The sequence below is a fragment of the Rhamphochromis sp. 'chilingali' genome (assembly GCF_963969265.1).
Source record: "Rhamphochromis sp. 'chilingali' genome assembly, chromosome: 22".
Classification (NCBI taxonomy): Eukaryota; Metazoa; Chordata; class Actinopteri; order Cichliformes; family Cichlidae; genus Rhamphochromis; species Rhamphochromis sp. 'chilingali'.
Genome location: NC_137950.1, coordinates 2140711 through 2165269, shown reverse-complemented (window position 1 = coordinate 2165269; position 24559 = coordinate 2140711). Strand labels below are relative to the sequence as shown.

General features: G+C 41.6%; 1 protein-coding gene across 2 annotated transcripts in view; it reads left to right on the top strand.

The window, feature by feature from the left end:
- The first annotated feature begins 1266 nt into the window (after window positions 1-1266).
- jmjd1cb (jumonji domain containing 1Cb) overlaps window positions 1267-24559 on the top strand; it is a 120446-nt gene continuing 97153 nt past the window's right edge. For both annotated transcript variants that reach the window (XM_080872434.1, XM_080872433.1), the window contains exon 1: window positions 1267-1734. In XM_080872434.1, the coding sequence (XP_080728560.1) occupies window positions 1579-1734 (156 nt within the window). In that variant the 5' untranslated portion in view covers window positions 1267-1578. The remainder of the gene's footprint in view (window positions 1735-24559) is intronic.

Genomic DNA, 24559 nt, shown 5'->3' with positions numbered 1-24559 from the left:
ACATTGTGAAGTATTACATCTCCACAGCGCAATACCATTGATATTTATTTAGACTTTTGTTGTCCAATTGATCTTTGTGAGTTCACCTTCAGTAATTACTTCCTCCAAACAATCAATGTGTGTTTTAGACCCCATTGCAACAAGACTGTTCAGAGAAGCCCTATCATTTATTAATGCTTCAACATTAAAAACTGTAAACCTATGAATAGGCTAAGTGCCTGAAAATGCTTCAACAAGAGTACTGACAGGGACTAAAAAGAGAGAGTATATTTCACTGGTGTCCCTTCATTGGCTCTCTGTTAAATCCAAAATTTAGAGCACTTCGCTCTCGCTCTGCAGGCCTACTTGTTGTTCCTAGAGTATTTAAAAGTAGAATGGGAGGCAGAGCCTTCAGTTTTCAGGCCCCTCTTCTGTGGAACCAGCTTCCAGTTTGGATTCAGGAGACAGACACTATCTCTACTTTTAAGATTAGGCTTCAAACGTTCCTTTTTGACAAAGAATATTATAAGGATGACCCTTAATCCTTCCTTAAGTGTTTCTTCTTGACTCACCTTTATGTGTGTTTGTACACCATTCTGCATGTAATTATTAGTTATTAATAATCTCTAGTTGTGTGTCTTTTTCCCGTCAGTCCCTGAGCCTGGTTCTGCTGGAGGTTTCTTCCTGTTACAAGGAAGTTTGTCCTTCCCGCTGTCACCAAAGTGCTTGCTCATAAGGAGTCAACTAAATGTTGGGGTATTCGCTGTATTATTGTAGGATCTTTACCTTACAACATAAAGCAGCTTGAGGCAGACTGTTGTTGTTGAGACCCCCCAAGCACACTGGGTATGTTCTTTGTAGCCATTAAAGAGTAGAGATTAATAGTAATTTTGCAAGAAAAAAAACAAAAAACTCTCTCTCTCACACACACACGCACCAAAAAACCCCAACTTTCATACTGGGATAGTGATGAAAAACGTATACCTTTAGTAGAATGGATAAATGATTACATTATTTATAATATATATTAATATAAACAACATATTAAACAAAATATAGATGATATAAACATAATTTCCTCCTGAATTGTTACCTTCCTATATTAATGCTGCTTGTGATGGCAGAAATAGAAGTGCAGTCCCGCTAACAGAGCGGGAGCATAACAAGGAATTTGAACATTAGCCGTTCATTATATTAGCCTCGACTCGTGGCGGTAATAGTCGGTGTAGTATTAGCAAAAATAGTACCAATTATTCGACGGAGCGGAGGGACACCAGCGTGCTGCGGTTTGTGAATGTCTAGGGATCAGCGGAGAAACACCAATGGATGGCGGCTGTGCTGCGGTTCAATGTTCCACCGTTTTTTCAAGTGGAGAGAAAAGGCGACTGACGCTTGAACGGGTGGAGACTGCTACACGTTTAAATCCCCCGGGTCGGTTTTTCATCTTTCAGCAAGGCCAACTTTTCTTTTTTTTCCTTTTCCTCCCATCCGTTGGATTATTTAGAGCTGTTTTAATGTCGTAAGTTACAGGTCTGCAAGGGCGTCGTTGTTGGGAAGTTTATTCCGGGGGGGGTGGGGGGGTTTGACCAGCAAAGGGCCATGGCAGTCGAGGCTCGGCCGGAGCTGGTCGGGAAGCGGTTCCTCTGTGTCAGCGGTGACGAGCCGCCTGAAATCGGCGACATTGGTCGGTGGCCGTGGAGGTCCGGGGTTATACGGGCCGTCAACCATCGTGACAGCGACAATGCCGAGCTGACGGTAAGGAAAATGCTGACTTTGTCCTCGTAGTTGTCTGTTACATGCAAAGCAAACGGGAAAATCTCTGTGGTTGGTGGCTAGCCAGCGAGGCACTGTTGTAGGCTTGCCAGGCGGAAATTATTTTGCGGCTTTCTTTTCGGTCGCTGCGACTCTTCGGACGCAGGAGTCTGTGGTGTGTATGCACACCTGATTAGTAGAATATGTTGCATTGTTTACGTGTGAGTTTGGCTAGTTTTCGGACCGCTTAAGCCTGCGAGTCAATGCGTGGTAGCTTGGAAAGCAAACGGTTAGTTCAGGTCTAAGTTCTGCGCTTATTTACATGAAATCCTCCAACTTGTGTCTTCCATTAGGCACGCGCTGTGGCTCAGACTGATTTAAGTGGGCTGGTTATTCAGTTAGTGCCCAGATCATTTGAAGCGCGGTGTGCCTCTGCCAGCCTGAGGGATATTGTAAGGGTCGATTGACACATAATCAATGCGAAGCACCGAGTGACACGTGAATGGCTCATGTTGTCATTGGAGAAAAGCATGTGTAGGAATTTGAGTCCCTGCTTTACACTGCAGATCAGCTGACGCGTGTCAAGTTGGCTTTCCACAGACGTTAAATAGTCGTTATTACTTCGTGGTTACTAGTCTCCGTCCGTGTTATTAGGGCATTTCTTGTGGCCACTCGGACTTGCGCACGGGTGCGGGAATGCTAGGATTTCCAAACACACAACAGAAGAGGCTCGCTGCAGGCTGAACAAAGGCCATTTTGTCTTCAAGTAAAATATATGGTTTGCATTTTCAAAAAGGACCTTCTGTCACGCTCCTGTCACGCAGGTGCCCATACGTTTCCCGCTTCACGTGTAATAATTGCATTCGTAATAGTAGCCGGGCAGTAAATACACGACCCCTCCTTCCTATAAAGAGGCATTTTTTATAACGGGCTAACGTGCCAAAGCCAGCAAACAATGAAATATTTGCCCTGACAAGCCCTTGGCTGGCGAACGCAGTGTATAGTGCATTCTCCCCTTTTCTTTTGTTCAGTCTTTTTTGACTGCCTATGCAGATAACTGGCAGAAGCCCCAGCCCAGCTCTGATTTGATGCTTTAGCCTGTTGTCTTTGTCTATATGTTCCCTTTTTTGAGAGCAGTAAAGCGTCTGGCTTTAAAGCTTATGGCGAATTTAATCATGTGATTGTCACAGAGCTCTGTGGCGGATTTATTCTTTGTGTATGATTTTATTTGTCAAGTTAATTTCTTGCATATTTTCCAACGATTTTGAAGCTTAAACGTTTTTTTTTTCAGTGTTCTTAGTCCTTGGCAGACCATAGATGCAACTGATTAATACTGATGTCTTTTTGATTAGAGAGTGGACGAATTTGTGTTGTCACACCTTCCTTGCTTTCTGTTATTCATATAATCAAAGTATCAGGCTGGCATGGGTGGTTATCTTTCATGAATTAATTACAGTTTCATAACAAAACATTGTTGGTGCCTTCACTAGATCAGACATGTGCTTCTTTGTACTGGACAACAGCCGTGTCCCCAGATTACTAATGCCCAGTAGAGCTGGTCCTTGTCTGTGATGTAACTTAGGCATGGAGTAGTGTTCTACTTTAATTCCATACAGTGTGGCACAGTCTCATTAGCAAGGGGCTTAACTATCAGAGTGAATACAGTGGAGAGGGATTTGAGAGTAGATTAGAGGAAGTGTGTCAAGCCAGGTTGCCAGGCCTTTGTCAAGTGTCTCTGATCAGATAGGCCAAAAGTTCATATTTACTGTTAATGCTCACTGAGATTTATTACTCAGCAGATACAAATGTAGAAAAAAGAGAACGCCCCTTAATGTTTTTCACGTTTGTGGCTGAAGTAGAAATCAATGAGTGTGTATCAAAAATCCGTTGGACAGAACAGCACTTAAGAATTCCTGTAAAGACGATCCTCTTGGTTTCACTGTCGTAAAGTTGCATTTAATTCTAGGGCTGTTCGATATATCGATATATATCGGACGACGATATAAAAACATCTATCGTTTCATTTTACGCTATCGTTTGTTTCGTGGTGTCGCAAAATAAACTGTTTACAGCAATATTTGTTCATGGTTCTGATGGTCGCTGTAGTGGCTTCTTCTTCAATTTCTTAAAGTTCTCTCTTTCTCTTATATTTAATATAACCACACTACAGACGGACAAGCGCCTGTTTTTATGTGTTGTCGTTAGCAACAACGACGGTAACACCATCGCGTGTCCGCTTGTTTATGTTTCACAATAAAGCTCAAGATCCTGTTGAGACGTTTCAAAATAAACTGAATCACGCGAAAGAGCAGATTATTTACAGATGAGAATTAAAAAAGACAAGCCAGGTGCTAAAAAATAAACCTTAGACTCAAACGTTAGAAAGTTACAACTTATGTCTAAAAATGTATAGTTTCATACATCGGTTAAAACACTCGACTCCAGCTACACGACGCACAACAGGAAACACTTCACGCAAGTCGAGCTGCCCGAGATTCACAGAATTTACAGAAAATGTTACATTTTTGTGATTTATATCGTTATCGGACGATAGACGTCTTATATCGGGATATGAGATTCTGGACATATCGCACAGCCCTATTTAACTCTTATATGGAGTGGAAGAGCTTATTACTTGATTTGGAAAAAGAAAGAAAATATGTTGTTTCTCTGATTGTTGCAGTGCGGTCCGTGTGACCTGATCACAGACAGCGTTGATGCACTGAGATGTGATCGGTCAGACGTATTCATATCGTATTCATTTGGTTGCATGGTTAGCCAACCATGTTGGCTACTCAAAGTTTCTAGAGTTCATTTTGCATAAGACAGTTTAACAATTGTGTGTAAATATGAAGAGCTCCGAATTAAGTGACCATATACCCTGTGTGTTTACTCAAGGGTTGGTACAGGGTGCTTTGGAGGTCATTGTTGGTAACTGGTTGTTTATAAAGGTCTTCTAAGCTATATTATCAGGGTTGATTGAGTTAATGTAGAGTTTTCCCAGGTATGACATGAGAAAACAAAAAAGTGAAACTCGTTGGTATTTTGACTTCTGCATTTTTCACTCTAACACTCGTGGATTGAGTCAGTGAGCATGGAAATAATCATAATTGTCTTTGTGTGATTTTACCAGGTTAATATTCAAAATTCAAAGAGCCATGAAATGCTGTGGACTGTGTCTGACAGAGATTTTATTATGTCAAAATTATTTAAGATCTTAAATTTGACATCTGGCTAAGCTGTATATCAAGTAAAGTGGCAGAACCTGTTTTACCTTTAATATAAAACATCTTCAGTCAGGCGTGGGCGATATATCGAATATACTCGATGTATTGCTAGTTTTTGCATGTACGATGGTTAATGGTTATGATAAAGCCATGTTGAGTATAAATTGCCATAGAAATATTAAGCTGTCTGCATATGAGGTTTTCCTCTCCCACACGCTGCGAAGGCATTATTACTCCGTTATTACTCCGTTATTACTCCTACTTTCAGTTTTTATTTTGTCTCATGAATTCATGATGATGTTGAAAAAAAATGTTGAACGGTGTATGGTTCAAAATAACATTTGGCTTTGGAGGTTGTAAACATATCGTGATATATGTCGTTTATTGTGATATAGCCCAAAAAAATATCATGATATTAGATTTTCCTCATGTTAACCCAGTCCTACCTTGAGTGTAGTGATTTGGTCCTATATAAATAACACTGAATTAAACGCAGCACGGTGGTTAGCACTGTTGCCGCACAGCAAGAAGGTCCTGAGGTCAATTCCACCATCAGGCCGGGGTCTTTCTGTGTGGAGTTTGCATGTTCTCCCCGTGTTTGCGTGGGTTCCCTCCGGGTACTCCGGCTTCCTCCCACCGTCCAAAGACATGCAGCTTGTGGGGATAGGTTAATTGATTTATCCAAATTGCCACTAGGTGCGAATGTGCGAGTGAATGTGAGTGTGAATGGTTGTCTGTCCCTGTGTGTTGGCCCTGCGAAAGACTGGCGACCTGTCCAGGGTGTACCGCCCTATGACAGCTGGGATAGGCTCCAGCGCCCCCCGCGACCCTGAAAAGGATAAGTGGAAGCGAATGGATGGATGGATTAAACGCTGTTTTCTGTTTGTCTTCAAATCATTTGTTTTCAAAGTACTTTCTGACAAATAAACAAGTAACACTGATTGCTTCTCAGTGTCCTGCAGTTTAACTATGACTTCATTATGTTGGACTACAACCTGTAGGCCTCATTCATCTCAGTGAGCTTGACATAACGTGACATGAACCATTGTTCACTCCTCTCCTGGTCAGAGTGACCCTTGCCAGAGGTGTTTGTTTATCTCTTCACGAGCGTCTTTTTGCCCAGGAGCAGGCTTACAAATACATTGTAACTAAATCTTAATCCTGTTACACAGAATGTCATAACTGTTAGTTAATAAGATACAATGTATCTGTTTTGATGAAATAACAGTTTAGTTTGATACAGTTGGTTCTGCTTATAATGATATTTAATGAGTAGCCGCAGGGTTAGATTCAGTCTACGTGTGTTTATTTTCCATCTCATGTCATATCATGTCAGGCTCTTGTTACTTCCTAATCTATTTGCAGTGTCACTAGGTGTTTGCCACCTGAGAAGCCTAAAGTCATTTTAATTAGCTCTGCTTCGGTTCTGGCCAGTGGCGTGTCTAGAAAATTTTTGTTGGGGGGGCCAGGTAGGGGCACAGATTTGGAGAAGGGTGGCAGATTTAATTGGCAGATAATGTTTAAAAAAAAAATTCTACCAACCATTAACCATAATTCAATAATCCTATAAACCTAATAACCAAATGCACTTTTAACTCTTATTAGAATGAGATTTTAACCACTACGGTGCAAAGTTTTTAGATACTGCGTTGATAAAGTACAAGAGATACAATCAGTGCTTTGTCAGTGCTTACTCAGCATTCAAGGACATCAATATTTGCATAGCATTTTTACTGACATGTAGTGCACATATGTTTTGGGCAAAAACATTTTTGAAAATTAAAATACGAACATTTGTAACAAACAACTGACAAATTAGCCAATGCAAAACTTTATCTGCCTGTTAAAAAAAGAAGATAATCTTCTCACAAACTGGTGTTTGATTTTGAAACAGGAAAAAAGTGGAGAAACAACTGAAAAGACTAACATTTGAATAAAACCTGAAAGCAAGTAAATACTTTCTATGCTGCCTTATGGTAAACTTTGGTAATATTGATAAAGAACAACACTGGCTGATGATGAAATACAGTCAGCTGGCATGGTGACACTGCCAGTATTAACCTGCAGGGCTGGACTGGGACAAAAAAATTGGGCATTTTTACTACAGACCGACCCACCAGGTATTAAAGCCATAAAGCCTTTGAATGAAAACAAATGCTGTTGTGACAGTGATGTACAGTCTTTTTGGTATATGTATGATTTCTATACATTTTACGTCAGATAAAAACTTTGGTTGTAAGATTTAGATAATTATTTAATAAAAACTAGGTATTTTAAATGAGAATAAGAAAGAAAAGTATTTCTTTGTGCCCACCTTTCCCTGTTAATGCCCTACCTGGCCCCCTGGCAAAACTTTGCTAGACCCGCCCCTGCACAGTTACCAGCTGTCAGCTACCTAAAAAAGGATCCTGGTGTTATTTGTCTCTCAGAAACAGTTCATAACTTCAACTCATTCATGTCACCTAAAAGGTAAACCTGTTTCTCCATCACCTGTTCAGCTCTGATGATTCAGTAAGGACATCTCCTGGTTTCATCTTCATGTTTCCCTCTCACCACATATCCAAACCGACATCATGACCAGCAGCTTTACAGCTGTGGCTCCAGCAAACATCAGCTGATACTAGAAATTAATATTAAATACATTCTAACAACAGCTGATCAAGCTTAAACGTGCTGCTGTTGTTTAGTGCGACATCTGGCGCAAAGTGGGCGATAAACAAACAAGAGAGAAAAGCCGATCAGCTGATCATTGATCAGTTTCATGATTGAAGTAGCAACAGGAGAGGGAGGGGGAGAGAATGAGAGAAGAAGAGGCAGCTGTGCAGCATAAAGACAGAATAAATCCAGCTTTGTGCCTTTTTTCCATTCTAGCTGAAGTCCGGGACAAACTGCATCTCTTCTCAGCTCAATACGAAACGCGTAATATTTTCTCTGAATGAGGGACCATTCCATTTTTTTAAGGAGCCGTTGGCAACTCTACTAACCTTATGAATAAAATAAAGTTCACTATCAGTAACATCATAGCACCCACCCAGCTGTATAAAAACTCCGTCAAGCTGGCTAGAACGCAGTATGAGTTATTGCAACTGACAGTAAAAAGTCAGCAACATGAAAATAAACTCCACCTAAACGTGGTTTATATCTGACCCAGACAGACTGCAGCTCATAACTTCTTACCTGAAGTTCAGTTCACCTGACACTCGGACTGGTGGCTGCCTCGGGTCTCTCCTCCTGCCTCCCCTTCCCTCATCCACCTGTTGCCTCTGTGGAAGCCCCGTCATAGCCACCACCAAACAACGGAGTTATTTCTACACATCGACCTGCATCTGGCCAATCCACCACCTCTCATTGTTCATGCCATTACAAAAAATAAAATAAAATAAGTCACCGGGCACATGCCCGGTATGCCCGATGGCCAGTCCAGCTATGTTAACCTGCAACCAAATCTGCAGCTCCATACAGCAATGTTACGACTTAGATGATATCTTATAACTCATAACTCTTATGTTAGCTCCCCTCAGTAGCATACTGTCTGAAATATTCCACGGCTGCAATAATTCTTTAAGTGTTATTTTTTCCTTGGTATTCTAATTTCACCGAAGTTTACTAAACTCAACAAACTTAATATTACTTACCGGGACATTTATTCTGTCCTCATTTTCTTTCACCGAAAAATTGTTTCCTGCGGTGACGTCTTTCGCGCTTGGCTCTCCTACCTTTGCTAACGTGATGCACATAGCGCAGAAGCCGATGCTGCATTCACTTACACTCGGATATCTGAGCGTCACCGTGAAAACATAATCGGACATTTGATATTTGATTGAATTTTATTGTTTTGCCTTTGGGGTGGCACCTGGGGTGGCCAGTCTGGTTTGGGGGGTGGCCTGTGCCCCCCCAGGCCACCCCGCTGGACACGCCATTGGTTCTGGCAGGATTTTTAAAAAGAATAAAGTTCAGAAAATGAAAATAAATTACTCCATTGATGATTTTTGTGAGTTCCTCTGCATTTGAGCCAGTATTGGTTCTGCAAGCACTCTGAAACACAAACTGGTAGCAGGTTTAAATGGAACTGATATAAAATGATAAATATTAACCCGAGAGCTGAACATCTGTGAAGCAGTCATATTAAACAATGTCTAAACAGCATTATAGGCCCCCATAGTTTTCAGTTGCTTGAGAGACAGTGACACATGCTTAAAGAAAAGGCAAAGCTCAGCAGCAAAGCTCTACTCTGGCACATTAGACACAAAATTGACAAACTCATCTGGATTCACAGTGAATAGAAAGGGCAGGGCAGCCAGGTCATTGCCTATAGGAGCTTTTGTTTTTCATTACAATCCTGTGTGTGTGTGTGTGTGTGTGTGTGTGTGTGTGTGTGTGTGTGTGTGTGTGTGTGTGTGTGTGTACAGAACCTTTGGTGCCAGTTTGTTTTTAAGGCTGTAGCCTTCGGTCCATCACTGTGTGGCTAATCAGCAGAAAATAACAGGCTGTGAGTGGAAAAGAACCTTCCACATACAGAATCCATGCATGGGTGTTGCAGTGTGTGTGAGTGTGTGTGTTGGGTCGTGAATAACAACATTGTTTAGAAACAGAGGGAATAAATGTGGCAGAATAGATGCTGTCAGCTTCTTGTGTAGATGTAGGCTTAGTCCACATGAAATAGACCCATATACTATATCATTCTGTACAAGACACAATGGATTTGAGTTCTTTGCATTGTTGTTCGGTGCTTCGTCTGTTTTTCAGTTTTCACTTAAAATGTGTTCTTCAACAGGTCAGTCCAAATTATAGTCACATGACTGTACATATGAGTCACATGGTCTTCAATTCATTTTGTTACATGGTTAAAAAATATTGTAAAATTTCTGTTAATATTGTGAAGAAGCTTTGTATTATCTCAGGCCGAGCTTCTCACCACCGCGCACTCATTTCTTTTATGCTCTGTAAAAATCTCTCATAGAGCTGTCGACAAATACTCTAAATTTCATTATATAATTGAATAGTTAAAAAAAGATTTGGGAGAAAAGAAGCACTTGTGTCTGTTTCGTGAGCCACACAGGATGTAAAGCTGAAAAACGATGTTGTTGGGAGGTTAGCTGAGCACAGTTAAGACTTTAAATGTACTGCAAATTCTTCAGGATATTCTTGTAGTACTACGTTTCTCACATTAGTTATAGCATTCGTTTCAGTTCAATCAGGTAAATAAATGAAATGTGTAGACTGGATATATTTATTTATTAGGTTGGCATCAGTGCATTGAGCTACATTTTGCAATATGACATCCAAGCTGTGAGGTGTCTGTGCAGCGCGGTAACGAGATCCACCAAATGTTAGTGGTTTGTTTTCTGGTGCCTAAGGAAACAAAATGTAATCTGAAGCCAAGTTGGGATGGCTGGATGCACCCTTCCCCCATTGCTGTCAGACACACACACACACACACACACACACACACACACTGAACCTCATTGCTTCATACAGCAGCCACAAAGTCTTCTACAGGCTCTCGGGCTTCCTAGATATCCCTGGGAATATATTAGGCTCCTCTAGTCAGCAGCTGCTCTAGCTTCCTGCAGGACCTTGTCAGACCTCAGTGGGCTGTTCTTCTGTTCTTAGTGTGGCATGGTGTAACTGTATAATGCTAAAACGTATTATAACCTTGTGTATTGTTCCTAGCTGCAGCAATACATTTAATGTTAAAACCAAAGGAAGGCTGTCCATTTTCACTTTGTCTATTAAGCAGTAAGTGATTCTTCATTGATGGCTAGCTGCACTGAAATGAGAGAATGCATCAGGTAGCAGTAATGCTAACTGATGCTAAGGTTTGTAGAGCACTTTTTAAATGATGACTTGTTGGAGAGGGTGTTTGAGTCAGGTGCACTGTGCTCTGCTGCACTAAGCTTCAGTCTGATACTCTGTGGTTGACTTTTCCCTGTAATAGGTTGGGTGTACGATATTCCACCCATCTTATTTGCAAAGAAATGACTCTGCACCATAACGAGAGGGCCAGGTGGCACAATCAGTGGGCAGAGCAGAGGTCCACAACGTCCGATCAGGAGCATTTCATGTAATATTACGGTGTAATTTAACCCCTATATATCCTGGGGTTAAGTTGTTCTTTTCCCAGGCACACTGCAACCATAACAGTTTTTTTTTTTATCATGGCATGATTGGGAATCCTAATATCATCAACATCTGTGGAAGGAACAAAAATCGCCACTGTACCATCTCCTTCGCTTTGTTTTTTCTCGCTTGTAGTGGTAAGAAGTAATCTAGTTACTGAGATAATGTGGTCAAACTAGAAAAAAGCTCAAGTTTCCAAAACAGTTTTTAAACAAATTGAACTGGAGCACTTTCAAGGACTTTCTTGACAGACCAGAAGTAAAACTAATTTCTTTTCCCTGTGTAAGTAATGGTCAGGAGGTAAGGCAAAGCAACAGTAAAGCTGTGTATCATGAAAATACTCAAAAGTTCATTTAACGGCAACATTTTAAAATAGAAATACATCAAAGTGCAGCAGGAAAGCACTAATGAAGCTAAACAGAATGAAATAACTAACCTCTCATGCCTTACTGGAGAATTCCCAAGCTCTCCGAATCACCGTCCAGTTGAACGATGTGCTCTGCACAGTGTGCGAGGGCGGACACACCAAACAGCTCCCATATCAGGATTTTGACTGTGTAATATTTCAGCCAGAGCAGTGAAACTTCCAGTACTCCGCTCTCACAGCAGAGCATGTATAACTGAGTTATAGAAGGAAGATCCCAAAGCATCGTCCTGCAGATTGACTCACTTGCTATCATCAGTGTCTACGCCTTCATCAGGTGGTGTCATCCGCCCGCTCCAAACCTTGCAGTTGTTCGTCTGAGCTGCTTTCTTCCATTAAAGCTTCTCTTCCTCACTGACTGTTTGCTCTATAAGGTAAATGCCTCATCTTTTGGTTTTCTGTGTTAAAAACCCAACACAGTGAGTAATGAGTGATGCAGCGACGTTACAGTGGTGAGCTGGAAAATGATTATACATCTAAAGAAAAAGGACAGTCATTTTAATTTTTCATAAAATAAATGAGCATCACACAAACCACTCACATGATTTAATTTCTGTGTGTAGACAGACTGTGTAGTTTTTATTACATTTTGGCCTCATGTTGAATTTCACATCATCATCCCCCAAATAATTCAACTCAATTAAATCAAAACACAATGCAAAGTAGTATTAAACTGTCATCATATCAGCTAACCTCATGCCCTGTTTTCACTCTGTGGGAAGGCTTCAGTAATGGATCACAGCTCAGTGAGTGGGTTACCTTTGGAGGATAACAGTGCGTGGCCGAGCTCTTTGGAAAACCTTCTAAGCTCTCAGTGTAGGCATGAATCAACAGCTACGTGAACAGCTTTGTTTAGTCAGGATCTTTTTCTGTAGACGGCTTTGAGCAAACTACATAATGCACTGTGTAGGCCAATGTCACGGATAAATCAAAACATGTGAGCTGACCTGTGGGGTTTCCACAGCAAAGTCAGTGTCTCAGTAAAGCATGTAGGGAGGAAGCATAAGGAGCGAGTAAACCTGAGCTCGTCTGACTGCTTCAGCACCTCTGTCCTCACGCTTGGCTGATTTGGCATAAAAGAGGTAATGCAATACTACACACTGAGATGGTTTGACTGGACTTAATGTCTAAAATGTTTCTTCAATTTGTATATAGCTGGGATCCAAATAAGTAGTATAGATCAACGCCACCATGGGATGTCTCTCATAAAAGCAACTCGACTCAATAAATGACTTGTGTCGCACTTCAGACTCATTTCAGTCCAGCCCAGAGCTGTTCTGTGTGTTTTTGAACGCTGCTGTCAGTCAACCAGGAGACTGGCTGGGCCCTCTAACGAGACTGTTACCAAAGAATGTGAGCGAAGCTATTTTTGTGTAGCCAGTAATGAGGAGGTTGTACTCATTCAGTTTGGAACATCTCCCACATGGATTGATGGAGGCACTGTGGCTCGCATGCGTTCATCTTTTCTTCTGCTGCCGTCTTCAGTTTTGGAGCACAGGGTGAGTGGAGTGTTGTTTGTCTGCTACCTGTGAGCAGTGAGCTTCAACTTACCCGCTACATAATGCGCCCGACTTCTGTCCTAGCTGAAACCAGTCGGCCCTGAAACATAATTCACTTAATCTTGTCATCTACTGATTCGTTATATTAAACGTGGTTGCTCTGTGCCAGTGGGACACTACAAAGCATAGAGTGACAGCTGGCGTGCCGGCAGCCTCAGTAGATGAATTTTAAACAGAACACTTTGTTCTCTGTGAGCAAAGACACCAACCATTCCTACCTGATAAGACTGTGATGAACAATATAAATCTCCTATTATGGTTTTGTCACTACCACCACCATAGATGCTGGCTGTCATGGTTACTGAAGCACACCACCTCGTTGATTTCTCTAAATCTTACCATGTGTTTTTATAAACAACAATAAGGTAACACCTTAATCGCCTGCCTAATCCTGGTAGGGCTCACCGTGCTCCCAGTATGGCTTAGACCCACTGGGGCACCGTGCCAGGCTGATGCTGGTCACGTCTGTTCTGGTGATTGTTTTTGTCATGCAGGGGGATCCACTGTACTGAGCGGGGTGTGCTTTATACTAACATTAATATTACTGATTAATGTTCTCCTGATAGTCCTTTAATAATATGGTGAGCATCTAGTCTGATGGAGTCTGCTTTTGGCTTCACCTGTGGCTCCGGTCGGTGCCCTTATTGGACTTAAAGAAGCATTGCAATAATAATCACATCTCTAAAAAGCTGCCGTTATATTTTATGTGTTGGATGCTCTCTTTACTTATGTGGAATTAGTTGTTTTTCATGTATCTACCACATGATGTGTTTGTTGCAGTGCAGGGTTGTGTCCAAGGATGATGACGTCAGCAGTGTTGATTTTTAAATGAAAGCTTAATCTGACGGTGCAAACTCCACTGTGTGCTGGGAGGCCACCATTAAGGAATAATTATATCTCAGCTATTTAACTGATGAAGTCCACTTATGTTAATTCTGGTGTTCTAAATTGTTCATTGTTGTATATGAACGTCCACGTGTGTCTTTACTAGGGCTGCCACAAACGATTATTTTGATAGTCGACTAGTCACCGATTATTTTTGCGATTAGTCGACTAATCAGATCATCATCCACAAAAAATAATTTCCCCCAGGGATCAATAAAGTATTCTGATTCTGATTCTGATGATTGAACGTAAAAGTACAGCTTATTGCACCAGCAGCATCTGCTCTTATATAACTATCATTAGCTTACAGCTTTAAGTGTTTAAGGTCTGTGCTAACTAAAAATAAAGACAAGATGATAGTTTATTACATTTTAATGAAATTTGCAGATTCTTAATAAACTCCTTGCTATCTAAAATATAACAGGACACCGGAGTATATTCTCCAGCATCTCACACTTCTGATAACCAGTTGTTTATTCAGCTGTGTAAAAACTATAACTTTAATCTCAGCCAAACCGATTTACTCAGGAACAAATAAAATATTAAAAAAGCCAAACAATAACATTTTTAAGTTATCTAAGTGACTCATATATATTTAACCTGAGTAGGAAAGACGGCGGTGGGTTTGAAAACGATTTGGGTGAGCCTTGCCCCGGCTAGCTATCGAGCTAGTGGGTAACAGACGTCTCCGAAAACGTCGGAGCGCTTTTGAAAATATGCGGTGTCTTGATAAACTGAGCAGATATTTGAGGTTTACACAGCTACATTCTTACCTGAAAATATGTTAAACGTTTATTTTGTGACCCAGAAAGAATAATAAGAGTAATATTAAAACTAACTAGCTGCCGCCATTGTTGGAAACTGAGCTGGGCTGCGCTATGAATTCTGGGACACAGCTGCTTCTTCTTCTTCGGGGTTAATGGCAGCTGGCATCCTTGTACATGCAGTGCTGCCATCTTCTGTGTCAGGCCGTTATTACACTCTTAAATCCTGCTATTATTCCTGCGTCTTTTGTGATCTTACAAAGCTTCAAACGACGCGTCGACTATTAAATCAGTCGTCGACGATTTTGATAGTCGACGTAATCGTGACTAGTCGACAAATCGTGGCAGCCCTAGTCTTTACCTGAGTTTCTTCTGTTTGGGTAGCACAGAGTGTGGAGAATAAATGGTGCACGTTAACCTCCTCCTGCCTCGACCCGGCTGTGATACGAGTATACCGAATACTTCTTTGTTTAACTGCTGGGTATACCCAGATGGAAGTTATTGTATGTGCTGTACTCCAGTTTACCTCCGAGCTGTATGTGTAGATCCAGTTTCCAGGCGATAAACGTATAGTCCAGCAGACGAGGTGTAATCTAAGTTGATCGCTTGACCATTAAATGAGTTTGAATGCTAACCACTGAATGACGTTATAGCAGGAAATGCAAAACCCACTGTCGGTTCTTTGTCTCTTACCTCTGTCCGTCTGTTTGATCAAATAGCTCAAAAAGATTTCTGCACACCTAGGGCTGTGCAATATGACCAGAATCTCATATCCCGATACAAGACATCTATCGTCCGATAACCATATAAATCACAAAAATGTAACATTTTCTGTAAAGTCTGTGAATCTCGGGCAGCTCGTCTTGCGTGAAGTGTTTCCAGCTGCGCGTCGTGTAGCTGGAGTCGAGTGTTTTAACCGATGTATGAAACGATACATTTTTAATCTTGATGCTTGCTCAATCATCCAGGTAACTAAATCAAAGGCAGCCATTCCCCAACTCTCTGTCAATGGGACTCATGGCCATTGATCAGTGGTCATGAGAATTTGCATAATTAAGATTAAGGAACTGACCTCCCAGCCCATTGTTCCTTCAGTGGGCTGGTTTCAGTCATTATGCACATGTCCTGTTTATAAGATTGGAACCTGCAGTCAGCTGAGACTGAAGACGTCACTTCGTCCAGATGAACAGAATTAACTTTTGGAGATACATCTTTAGACATAAGTTGTAACGGCGCCGTTTTCTTTGTGAGTATTTATTACACGGCGTGCTGCGGGGAAAAGCCTGTTCTAACGTTTGAGTCTGAGCTTTATTTTTTAGCACCTGGCGTCTTTTTTACTTCTCATCCGTAAATAATCTGCTCTTTCACGTGATTCAGTTTATTTTGAAAAGTCTCAACAGGATCTTGAGCTTTATTGTGAAAGGTTTATGTAGAAAATAAACAAGCGGACACGCGATGGTGTTACCGTCGTTGTTGCTAACGACAACGCATAAAAACAGGTGCTTGTCCGTCCGTAGTGTGGTGATATTAAATATAAGAGAAAGAGAGAACTTTAACTAATGAATACAGCCACTGAAAACATATTGCTGTAAACAGTTTATGAAACGATAGATGCTTTTATATCGTCATCAGATATATATGGTTATATCGAACAGCCCTATGCACAGTTATGTGTAATATGTGCAGCACTGACTAAAGGGACAGTGCAGGTCATTTGGACGATCTCATTTATGGATGTTGCCGTTTGCTGTTTTCATTTAGAGTCAAAGACAGTTGGCTGCATGCACAGGACATGCAGGAGAATCAAAATACTGTTTGTCTGTCTTCAAAAAGAGCCTGTGTACACAGACAGTATGGCACATGACCAACAGCAGCAGGTATGCTTGCAGTAAAGAGCCAATGACAGACGGTCAGTAGCATTAAAAGATATGAATGTATGTGTGTGAGTGTAGGGGAGAGGTGGTGAATAGAATGTGATTTCTTCTATTAGGTGGTGCAGCAGTGGGTAAAACAGCTGTTTTCACGTACACCACAGTGTGATACTTGAATCACAGGCTGATATCAGCTATTGGCTGAACCAGACTCCCGATTCTTAGTTCTTTAGAAGCAGCGACACTTCATGTTTCTGAACTCATATTGTGCTTCATGTTCTTCAGCAATGAATCTGTTTGTATTTTTGAAAAATGTGAACATTTCAGCGGCTGTGGTAAGCTGCTGAAATGTTTCTGATCACAAGCTCCTTGATTTGGACCTGAAAATAAGAGAAACTGATAGATGTACACACTGGTACGCTGAGCCTGGCCCTCTGCTGTTGGTGCATGACTCACTAGCTGGCATTCAGAGAGACAGAGTGAGGGACGGAGGAGAGAGAGAGGATGTTTCAGAGGAGCTGTAAGAAAGGAGCGAGCGGCTGTTATTTGAAAAATGAAGGGACAGAGTAGAGAGAGCTGTGTACTCTCATTAGCCGTTTGGTTCTGTAGCCAGCCAGGCTCTCTGGAAGAGAGGGAACGAGAGCAGAGGAGGAGGGAAAGGGAACGTGAGAGAGAAAATGGGAATGTGAGAGAGAGGGGTTTCTTTCTCCTCTGTCTGGCCTCTCTCCCATAGCAACAGCGGCTTAGCCACGTGAATGGCAGTTCCTTTGAGTTCACCCGCTGCACAGAGCTTAACTCCTTCAGTGCCAGCTTACAGCAGAGGCACAGAGCACAAGACAACAAAGATCTACAAAGGATCTGAGCACACTGTATCCTTTCCAACTGTAGCGTCTTCAGTTGATTTCAGACAGAGATGTTCATTGACCACACAGTACTAATCACTGCTCTACCATCTGATAGAATATGTGCAATATAATACAGTGGTGTCCATGACATTTGCACAATTAAAAGCTAACAGTCCTGTAATGCAATGCAGACATTTTACACATGCAACAATTATTTTAGTGCAGCTGAGCAGCTTCTAGTGAAGACACACTGAAATGCAGGGATACTGCTCCCTAATGAGTGATCTTTAACATAGTTCAGCAGAGTCGTGCACTGAACATCATGCGGAGGAGATCAGAGTACGCTTGTGCACTTATGTTAAGGTTTACAGCACTGTGAGAGTGAAACGGTGGAACGACTGTTGACTGGAGAAAGCATGGCTCCCCTGTGGAGTCCAGCTTCACTCTGCCTGTGCAATACAGACATAGAAACATCTCTTTTTCTTCCAAGAAAAACCCCAAAACAAAGTGAAGGGCCGTGTATTTGAGTGTGTAGTGCTTTCAAAGCAGAGCTTCATCTCCGTTTCACTAAGAGTGCAGTCGAAACGTTAAAGAGCTTGTTTTTGCCTTTGCTGCCTTCTGTTCATTCTGTTCTCTTCGTTCAGCAGCTAGCTAACTCTTTCCAGATGGCGTAGTGCTAATGCCACTTTCTTCTCTGCTGCTGTGTCCATAAGCACTAAACCAAATGACTCGGTGACCCAATATTGGCACTGATGTCCACATCAGTATTGAACTGCTTCTGTTTATTTGAAATGCATTCTTAAACTAAGACATAGCAATGCAAGGTTGTAAGACATCTAATGTTACTAGTCCTTATACTGGAACAGTGATGTATTATTATGTTGCAAAGATGTCAGAGAAACACAAAAAGAAACAAACAAAAGTCAACAACAGTGAAGCGCTCTCCCAGCTCTGTTTCGTGCCATAAAGCTGAGAGTAACTTCTGAGATAGTTGAGTGTGTCTGATGGAGTCTTTGTGACTGTGATGTGTCTGCTCCTGTTGTGTTTGCCAGGTAGCAAAGCCAGTGGGTGAAGTGTAAGCCTCACAGTAATTCTCCCTGAAGCTTCAGAGCTTCAGGGTCTCTCCCAGCATAGCTACCCAAGAATTACACCGTTAGCTTGTGACCTGACAGAGAGTGTATCATGTGAACGTGAAGACTGACATGTGAGTTTAAACTGAGTTTAACAAAGTTTAATATGCTGTCCACTTAAAATCCTGTTTCATTTTGTCTTGATGGAATCAGAGCTGGGATCCAGCCTGATCCAGGTCAGACCTGATCCGGATCTTTGGCTGTGGGTCTCTGCTGATAATGCGTACTGATCCAGTACCAGTGTGAAATTATGAATCCATATCCCGCGCTATACTCGAGCGTAGTAAAGCTTAACAGCAATGTCACACCGTCCTTTCAGCTTCTCAGGCTCCTGCCTGAATATCATGACAGTGAAAGTAAATGAGTGAGTGAGCGAGAGAGGGAAAGCATGTCAGCTCACTGTGACCACAGTTTGCAGTCAAGTAAATAAACATAAGAAACATTGCTGTTCCTCTGTATTTAATTCTGTACATGCTGCTGTTGCTTGGTTCAAGAGAACAGCAGAGATCTGGCTTTTGTGCTCAGCATCGGATGGACACGGTTTTGTTTTGTCCTTGATCTCTCGTTGATCTTTGCTTTTCATCTTATCCCCCCGAAAACGGTCCTTTTCTATTGAGCCATAGCAAAAACCACTGCTGTTTAATGATATGCTTTAACTTTATGATAAAATCAAGTTCAAACTAAAGGATAACTTCCAATTTCGATGAGATGAGTATGGAGCTCACAGAAATGCTGCTTATGTTTGGAGAAAGAAGGAGAGGCGTACAACCTGAAGACCATGATCCATGAACGTGGAGTATCTGCTGTGGGGATGCGTCATGCATCTGGATCTGGGAGTCATGTCAGGGTGGAAAGAATCATGAAGAAAGAAGGACACGTGAAGCCAAAGTGACATTTTCATACAGGACTAATAATGCTTCGTCATCTAGAGCCTCGAGCTGCCGTCATGCTGCATAAAAAAACAGACTCACATGTAGAATCCCCAAAAAGTTGATCCTGTTCATCTGGACGTGGAGTTTTCAGTGAGACCAACCTTTCGTCACTCATCCAGGTGACTCCTTCAGTCTCAGCTGAATATACATAACGACTGAGAATCAGCCATGAGGTCAGCTTCACCATCATTCACATGTAGGACTAGGGATGGGTATCGTTTAGGTTTTATCCGATACCAGTACCAAACCGGTACTTTTGAAACGGTGCCGGTGCTCAAACGGTGCTTAAAGAATGGAGAACACAAAATTGGTCCAAAAACCTCTCATGTTCAGCTGTTTTTTTGTAAAAAGATAACAATGTTAGCCTTTTCTGCAGCTATGGGGCATATATGGTATCACTCTTGGCTGGAAGCAGTGCTTAATCAATGGAAAAAACACAAACTTTGTCCAAAAACCTCTCATGTTTAACTGTTTCCCACTTTTTCTTTGGTCATTTTAGCCTTTTTAGCCAGGGTGAAGGGAGTATCTGCCATCAAACAGGAAGACAGCCGCATGTAGCTATGATGATGTTTGCTAGTTCACCTTACATGCATTAATGTAATAACGTGGTTAAATTCAAATTCAAATTCAAATTTTATTTGTCACGTACACAGTCATACACAGTACGATATGTAGTGAAATGCTTGGACAACTGCTCGTGACCTAAAGAGAACAAAAAAGGAAAAGGCTATGAATAAGATAGGAAATAAATATGAAAAATTAAAAAGGGTAAATTTAACTAGGAAGGAATAAAATATAAATTAAGGTTAAAAATGAAATAACTGTACAACACAAATTAGAATGAAGGGTAAATTTAACTGGGAAGAATAAGATAAAGATAAATATATAAATTAAAGTTGAAAATAAAATAACTGTACAACAAAATACACAATATAGAACTATATAAGAATGTATGAAGGAATCTAAATATAAATAAATATATACACAATAACAGCAGCTGTACAAGTATTAACCGGAGATGAAGAATATAGTGACCAGTGTTGTGCAAAACCAAAGTCCAGAAAGTCCAGTGTGTGTGTAAGAACCATATGTGTGGGTCAGTACTGTGTGGTGGTGTGATTGAGAGACCGTATCGCCTGCGGGAAGAAGCTCCTCCTCAGTCTCTCTGTGTTGGTCTTCAGGGAGCGGAATCGCTTTCCTGACCTCAGCAGAGAGAACAGTCTGTTGTTGGGATGGCTGAGGTCCTTCACCATCTTCCTGTTAGCCTACTCAACGTAAATTACACACGAACAACATTAAGCTACTCACGCAGAGAAGAACGGCTGCTGCTGCATCATCATCTTCATCATTTCTGCTACACTGGCAGGGCTAGGGGCCAGGACTCTCCTCTTCGGGTTTCTGGGGGATGTTGCTAACTCTGGGTCCGATAACAGGCACCACACCCGCAGTAGATGTGCTCGGTGTGAGGTCTCGCAGCAAGCTATCAAATACGGCGCATTTCTGGGCTTTTTAAAAAAACGCTATGCGTCGCCAGGTGTTTCATCAGATTTGAGGTGTTACCTCCTTTGACAGTATCACAGTATCAGCTTAAAGCACTTGTTGCTGCTGAGTTTGCATCTTTTGCTGTGAAGTACAGCCAGACTTTGACCGCTTCGCCTTGGACATTTTTAATCTGTAGCTCTGCTCTAAAAGAACGTACGTACCTGGCCCCGCCTACTATCCTCGGAAACGTAAAATGATTGGCTAGAAGTGTATCACAGCTCAGGAAAAAAAAGCACCGAAATAAAGCACCGAAATGTGCGCTGCTTTTCAGTCTGGTTACTACCGTTTATGTCAGAACCGGTGCCGTCATGGCACCGGACACCGGTACCCATCCCTATGTAGGACTGATCATTAGAAGATACCAGGCTGGACCTCAGTACTCTATATCTTACTATTTTTGGACATTTAGAGCTGAAATAAATTGGTCTTAGATTAAAAAACATTAACATGCTGGAAATAATATTTGGAGACCTGCCTGTGAAGAGTTCATTGTACAGTTCTTTGATTGTTATAAGCTGTTACAGTACAAAGTGATTATTAAAACACTGAGTTTAATATAAGCTTGCTTTGGGATGGTTTCAGTTTGTGAAACCTGAATGGTTGTGCTTCAGTTACACTTATGTAATGTCACCTTTATGAATGGAGAGCAGTATTTTTAATTAAGTAGGCCCCACCACCGCCCCTGAACACTGCTGTGTGATTAGCCTTGAAAACTGCTTCAGTAGCTCCTGTATTTGACGTGTCTCAGCTGGAATGTGAATTGCAATTAAACAAGTTAACTCTTGTTTCCTGAGAGAGAAAATATTCCCTCCCAAAGAAGAGCTCATCATCATCATCATCATCATCATCAGCAGGCTGAATGCTGGTCGGCTCTTTCTTTCTTCATCAAAGCAGCAAACAGTACTATCCCCACATGCAGGCGACAATATTGATTTATTTTGGATTTATGAAATTCAAGAAAACTGTGCCTTTATAAATGCAGTAGCATCACCAGCAGCTCAGAGCTCTGCTGCCTGTTTTGTGAAATCAACAGTCAGAAGATACTTTTAATGATTAATCACTTACATGAGCTGTTACAATGAATCCTTTGCCTGATTATTGTCACATTTTCACAGATGTCTTCAGTGCTGCTCTTTTTCTTTTTAACTTTTGTGCTGCTCATGGGCTAAAATCCTGTGAGTTATTGTGGCATATTTTAGTTGTGCAGTGAAATTTGAATTGGATAACAGTCTGCTCTAGAAATACCAGTCGGTTAAGAGTAATATCTTCATTTAATGCAGCAGCTGCAGCTCCGACAGCCGTCTGTCTCTCTGAGTAGAGAATGAGTGTAAGATATGTCAAAATAAACAGGAATATAATCCAGATGTGTACCCAAGTTGCCTATAGCCCCAGTAGCTATATACTCGATAGTACACGATTAGTATTTCCCTGTTTGAGCAGTCAGACAGTGTCGCAGTCACAAAGCAGTAAAGCTTGTCAGACAAGTAGACTTTGTTCTGGCGGCCATGCAGCCAGGCTTCTTTCCACTGTCCTGTCAGTGTGTACGTCAGCCTGGCCCCCTGTGCTAGCACTCACACTTGAAAGAAAAGACACATGTGGACTCCAAATGCCTGCCCACACACAAGGCCCGCTTCATTTCTTTTGTAGTGTTGGCAAGCAGAGAAAAGAGAAGTGACTGGACTACAGTTCTACACTGACACACCTTTGAGGAAAACAGTGCTGGAGGTGATTCTGAGCAACACACACACTTGTCTGTAGTAGTGGTGTTGTTCATGTTGATGAAGATTGTGAATGGAGAGAGAGGTGATTTAAAACAGCAAAATGATTAATGGTGTAAAACGTGCATCAATGAAACCTGAGCTCTTTGTTCAGTTTCTGTGATCTGCAGCATGACAGTTTGATAATGTATTCAAACAGAATCATAGTTAACAAATGAGTTTTCATGGATTGATTAAACGAGCTCCTTATTGGATCATATTTAGATTTTCACATATTCTCAACTTTTTACTCTTCAGTTGAGCTCACGCTCGGTTCCATGTCTTGGGTACTGTAAGAGTTATTTCAGAACATTTTGTATTCTGTATTACGCTGTGAAGACTGAATGAAGCAAATACTATTCCAGTGAACTAGATGCATGATATGTAAATACTCTGCACACTGTCATGTGTGTGTGTGTTTGTCTGTGTGTGTGTGCATGTGGAGGGTGTGCTGTCACATTGTTACATCCTCTCTGAAAGACAACACTACTGCTAAAAAGCAGCCTTAAGCTCAACTTCTTTTTTTAAGCTGTGTGTGTGTGTGTGTGTGTGTGTGTGTGTGTGTGTGTGTGTGTGTGTGTGTGTGTGTGTGTGTGTGTGTGTGCGCACGTGCACAAACAGTTTTAAATGTGTACGTGTTTTCTGTTTGTCATGGTAAAGAGAAAAAAATGGAAATAGTTGATGAAGTGTTGAATCTTTGTTGGTGTCACTCTACCTGCACTCACCCTAACATGCTGCCGTATTGAAGACTGACACAATAGAAAATAACAAAGAGTGCTTTCCCTTTAACGGCCCGTGGTGATGTGTCCAATCAGAATTTACAGCTTCTTTTAACTCTTCAATAGTTGTTCAGTCTTGTTTGCTTTCTAAACTTTTTGCTTAATGACATTTTGCACACAGAGCAGGAGAAATCTCCAAACAATAGTATGCCCGCAGCCTGCACGAGTGTGATGTATTGTCCCTGCAGGGCTGAGAGACTGCTGTGCTACAAAGCCCAGTTAGACCGGAGATGTAACATGAGAGTGTTCCTTGAGAATCTAGGGCAAGGTTCCTTCTCCACACGTGTGTCGGTCTGTGTGTGTTAAGCCTGCCTGTTTGCCTTCAGTTGTGTGTTTAATGGCTTCTGAGATGCGTTTTCCAGTAAATGTGTAGGTTTCAGAGACCTGCTGAGTAAAAGTGCGGCTGTGTGTTTGTGGTCAGCTTGTGTATCCGTGATAACTTTGTGTCTGTACGTGTGCATTATCATACTTGGCCTGTGAATGCTTGCTTTCTGGCCATGTGTGTCCCAGTGTAGCAGATGAAAGGGAGGGGTGTTCTAGCGTTGGCTTCATTGATTGGTTCCATACAGACTGAAACTTGACCTTCACAGCAGATGTCTGTGCGGCTGCCAAAGACACGCACGCATGCATGCGCACACGCACACACACACACACACACACACACACACACACACACACACACACACACACACACACACACACACACACTGCATAGCTCTGCCATTACTGTGCTGCTCTTACAGTGTTCTGTGTTTTTTAATTTATGGGTCATCACTAGGGGTGGGGGAAAAATCGATACTGTGTAGTATCGTGATATTTTGTTTGCTAATAATTAGAGCTGGGCGATATGAGATTTTTTCATATCACGATATGTTTTTTTTCATTTCAGGCGATAACGATATCTATCACGATATGAGCCAAATAACTATATTTGTAAGATTTAAATGTGCCGTTGCTCACAAGTAAAATGTGAAATAATCAGCAGCTTGTTTT